General features: G+C 28.6%; 1 protein-coding gene across 1 annotated transcript; it reads left to right on the top strand.

Moving 5' to 3' along the window:
* The first annotated feature begins 1,987 nt into the window (after window positions 1-1,987).
* Window positions 1,988-2,920, top strand: LOC129908279 (U-scoloptoxin(01)-Er1a). Its single transcript, XM_055984678.1, has 2 exons — window positions 1,988-2,176; window positions 2,252-2,920. Exons 1-2 carry the CDS (start codon window positions 1,988-1,990, stop codon window positions 2,432-2,434), a joined length of 372 nt encoding a protein of 123 aa, XP_055840653.1. The 3' UTR covers window positions 2,435-2,920.
* Window positions 2,921-3,460: the final 540 nt, after the last annotated feature.

Raw genomic sequence — 3,460 nt, 5'->3', positions numbered from 1 at the left:
AGATCTTTTTATTACCTACAACTTTGCAAAACAACTTTTTTCGATAGGATTTGTAGTTTTGCCGGAAATCGAGATATACCATTTTTTACCATTAAAAACTCAACCCACCCACTTCCCGAACTCGTCTCGCCCGTAATTTATTTTTCCTTTCATTCTTATCATATTTCCCTCCTTTTCCAATGGGTTTCATCCTACTATGATTTTTTTGTACTTTTTAATGTTTTTGAAGGCATCGGCACTGGTCTAATAGATTAATAATAACATAAAATGATCACAACACTTTAAATTAAGTACACACTAGATAATCAAAAGAAATTTCATTTAAATATATTTCAACTTATATTTGGATGCATTTCAACAATTTTGATATTTAAATAAATGAAATTTCTTTTACTTGTGAACTCAATTTAAGGCTTTATATTTTTATAAAAGAAATACCGTTTTCATAATGTGTTGAAGGTACATATTGTGTGGGCAAAAAATCAGTTTTACTAATTTTTTGTCTATTTCTCATGATTTTTTTATTTGTGAATTAATCATGTATTTGGTAAAAAAATCGGGATTTTCGGGATTTGACGGGATTTTAAAATGCGGGATTTCAGAAAACGGAATTTAAAAAAGCGGTATTTTAGAAAACGGGATTTTGAAACTTTTTTTCGGGATTTTCGAAAAACATGATTTTAAAAAGCGGGATTCCGATACGCTCCCATTTTTTCCACATGCGTAATGTGCGTAATTCAAATTTTTGACAATTTGATGGAACACCCTTTAATTTTGTCCTATATGGTGAAATTTCATATCTTAAAATTATCAAAATATAATGACATTCCAAGAACTGTCTCATATTATACCAGACCTCGATAAAGAATTTTCCATAATAAAAAGCAATGCCATCGATTTATTGTAAATTTTATTTTACATTAGGTTTATTAAATTATATTTACGTAATAAAAAACGATTAGAAAAAAAAATATGCCAATAGAAAAATTGTTAAAAATTAAATATTTCGAATAGCATATGAACAAGGAATGTATTGACTCTTGACATATTTCATTTTACACAACATACAGTTTTTATGGATAAGTAGAGCTGAGACAAATGAACTACTATTTTATTAAATTAAAAAAAATATGAATAAAATTATGAGATATGTAAATGATAAACTTCGTTTAAAATATCTCTTAAACTTCTTAACAGAAGACTATTTTTGAGATTTCTCAAACATAAGTTTCATACAACATACAACATACAACATTTTCTTATCTACATAGTGCACATCCTACAGTTTCAAGTATCAATCAGCACAAAGTTTTTTTTTTATGCTGAAATGAAAATATTTACATTCTTATTACAAAATACCAACATCAAAACGTTGTTGCTTTGAAAACTCCCAAGAAGCTTAAAACTTCATCAATCGTACCTACTCGATTACAACCTGAAAATCTCTAATATAATAATCCAAAAAAAGTGCACTACGGTGTATACGTACTTTTTTTTAAATATTTTTTTTTTTTAATTTTGTATTTTAAACATGAAATAACAACATGTTTGAAAGAGCGTGCAGCATATGAAATATATAATACATATATGAAATAGTGCGTCATAGCGGATATTAAAGTGTAGGCAACATTCCATAAAATATAAGATGAGGGTATATTTTCACTCTAAGTTTAAAGGGGTTAACTACGTTCAAAATCAAAAAATAAGAGGCTAGGAACCAGTATTTAATCAGTAAAAATGCGATAAATGCGATTGCGATGTGCCGTATTCTACTTTCAAATATGGGTTTACTACTCAATAAGTAATCACAAGTCTTTGTTCATATAACTGGAAATATTTTTATTTAAAGTCGCCAATATAAATTCTTACAATATTGTATGTTGTATGAGTCATTGTCATTTTTAATGGAGACGTAAAGAGTGAATGAACTGGGGATAAATTCTGCAAATTTATTATTTTTATGTTATTTTAAACTCCATTTAATTTTATGATCTCAAGAATAACAGAAAATTACATACCGATTCTTACGAAGTGTCTTTCTTATATATTCCAGCAAATTGATGGATATACAGCAGGTGAAGACTACCCAGCATACGAAGCAGTGCCTAAAGGTCTTTCATTTAACTGTCAAGGAAGACTTCCTGGATACTATGCTGACCCAGAGACACGTTGTCAGGTAATAAAATGAACACTTTTAAAATCTTTTCCACAAAAATTCATTTCAAATATCATTTTTGTCTACCCATCACAGGTTTGGCATTGGTGCTTACATTCCGGCCATCAATATTCCTTCCTCTGTCCCAATGGCACCGTTTTCAATCAAGCCGTTCGCGTATGCGATTGGTGGACAAATGTTAATTGTGAATCAGCTGAACAACTTTATCGCAACAATGAGGAATTGTACATTAGTGAAACAACAACCGCATCAACTTGATATAGGGCCAGCGATTATCGAAATTCATCCACAAGTATAAGTTCTGCCAAAATCACAACCAAAAATTCTCGTTCTGGCAAAAAAAGTCAACAATTCGTCACAACTCAACGCAATCGACTAAATAATAGTCAATCGCAATCTAAATTATCAAATAAATTTACAACAACAAAAACAACTACAACCCGCACATTAACCAAAAATAGTAGAAATAATAATTTAAGAGGTTCTGTTAAATACTCAATGCACAATAATAATAATAACAATAGGCAGCAACCACAAACACAAACAACAAAAAATAGTTTAAGCAATAACGGTAAATTACCAAAAAATCCTAACAATCTTGATGCTGAAAAGCTCAAAGATTACAAAAGTAGAATAAAGAACCGTTACAACATCGATTACGATCGATCGCTTGAGGATGAATATGAGATAATCGAGGCCATTGAATAAGAAAGAAAGAGACAAAGAAGAAGAAGCTGAGGAAGTGACAAATAAAATGGTGTTACTATTGTGTATGATATAAATATAGCTTTAGTTTAAAATTGTTAAGTTTTTAGTTTTTTTTTTTAATTTGTTTATAAATAAATTTTTTAGTAAATTTTAAGATAGACAAAGTGTGTAGATACAATATTTTCCTCTGTAAAGATTTTTTTAATAAAACAAATTTTTAAAAATTGCATGTTTCCCTTTAAGTATGCAACGACTTTTAAGTTTTGGTTTGAGTCTAAAATAGAGCTTTGAAAATTTACCAAACCAAACAATGTTGTCAAGATCAAAGTTTTTAATTCGTGTTGAAAAGCTTGAGTTGATATTTTTTTTCTAACAAAAAAATGAGTCAGTTGCTTACATATTGTTGATTTGCTTACACTCGTTTTGTTTGGTAAGTGATCTCTTTTTTATTAAATTCTATTGTTTATTTATTTTATTTCACTTTGAGAATAAAATACAAGTAATATATTTTATTTTTTAAGCATTGTTATGTTTTGAAACACTTTATACTTCAAGAAAATGACTTAAAATCAATTG

This window comes from Episyrphus balteatus, chromosome 2 (genome assembly GCF_945859705.1).
Source record: "Episyrphus balteatus chromosome 2, idEpiBalt1.1, whole genome shotgun sequence".
NCBI lineage: Eukaryota > Metazoa > Arthropoda > Insecta > Diptera > Syrphidae > Episyrphus > Episyrphus balteatus.
This window is presented reverse-complemented; position numbering and strand designations above follow the sequence as displayed.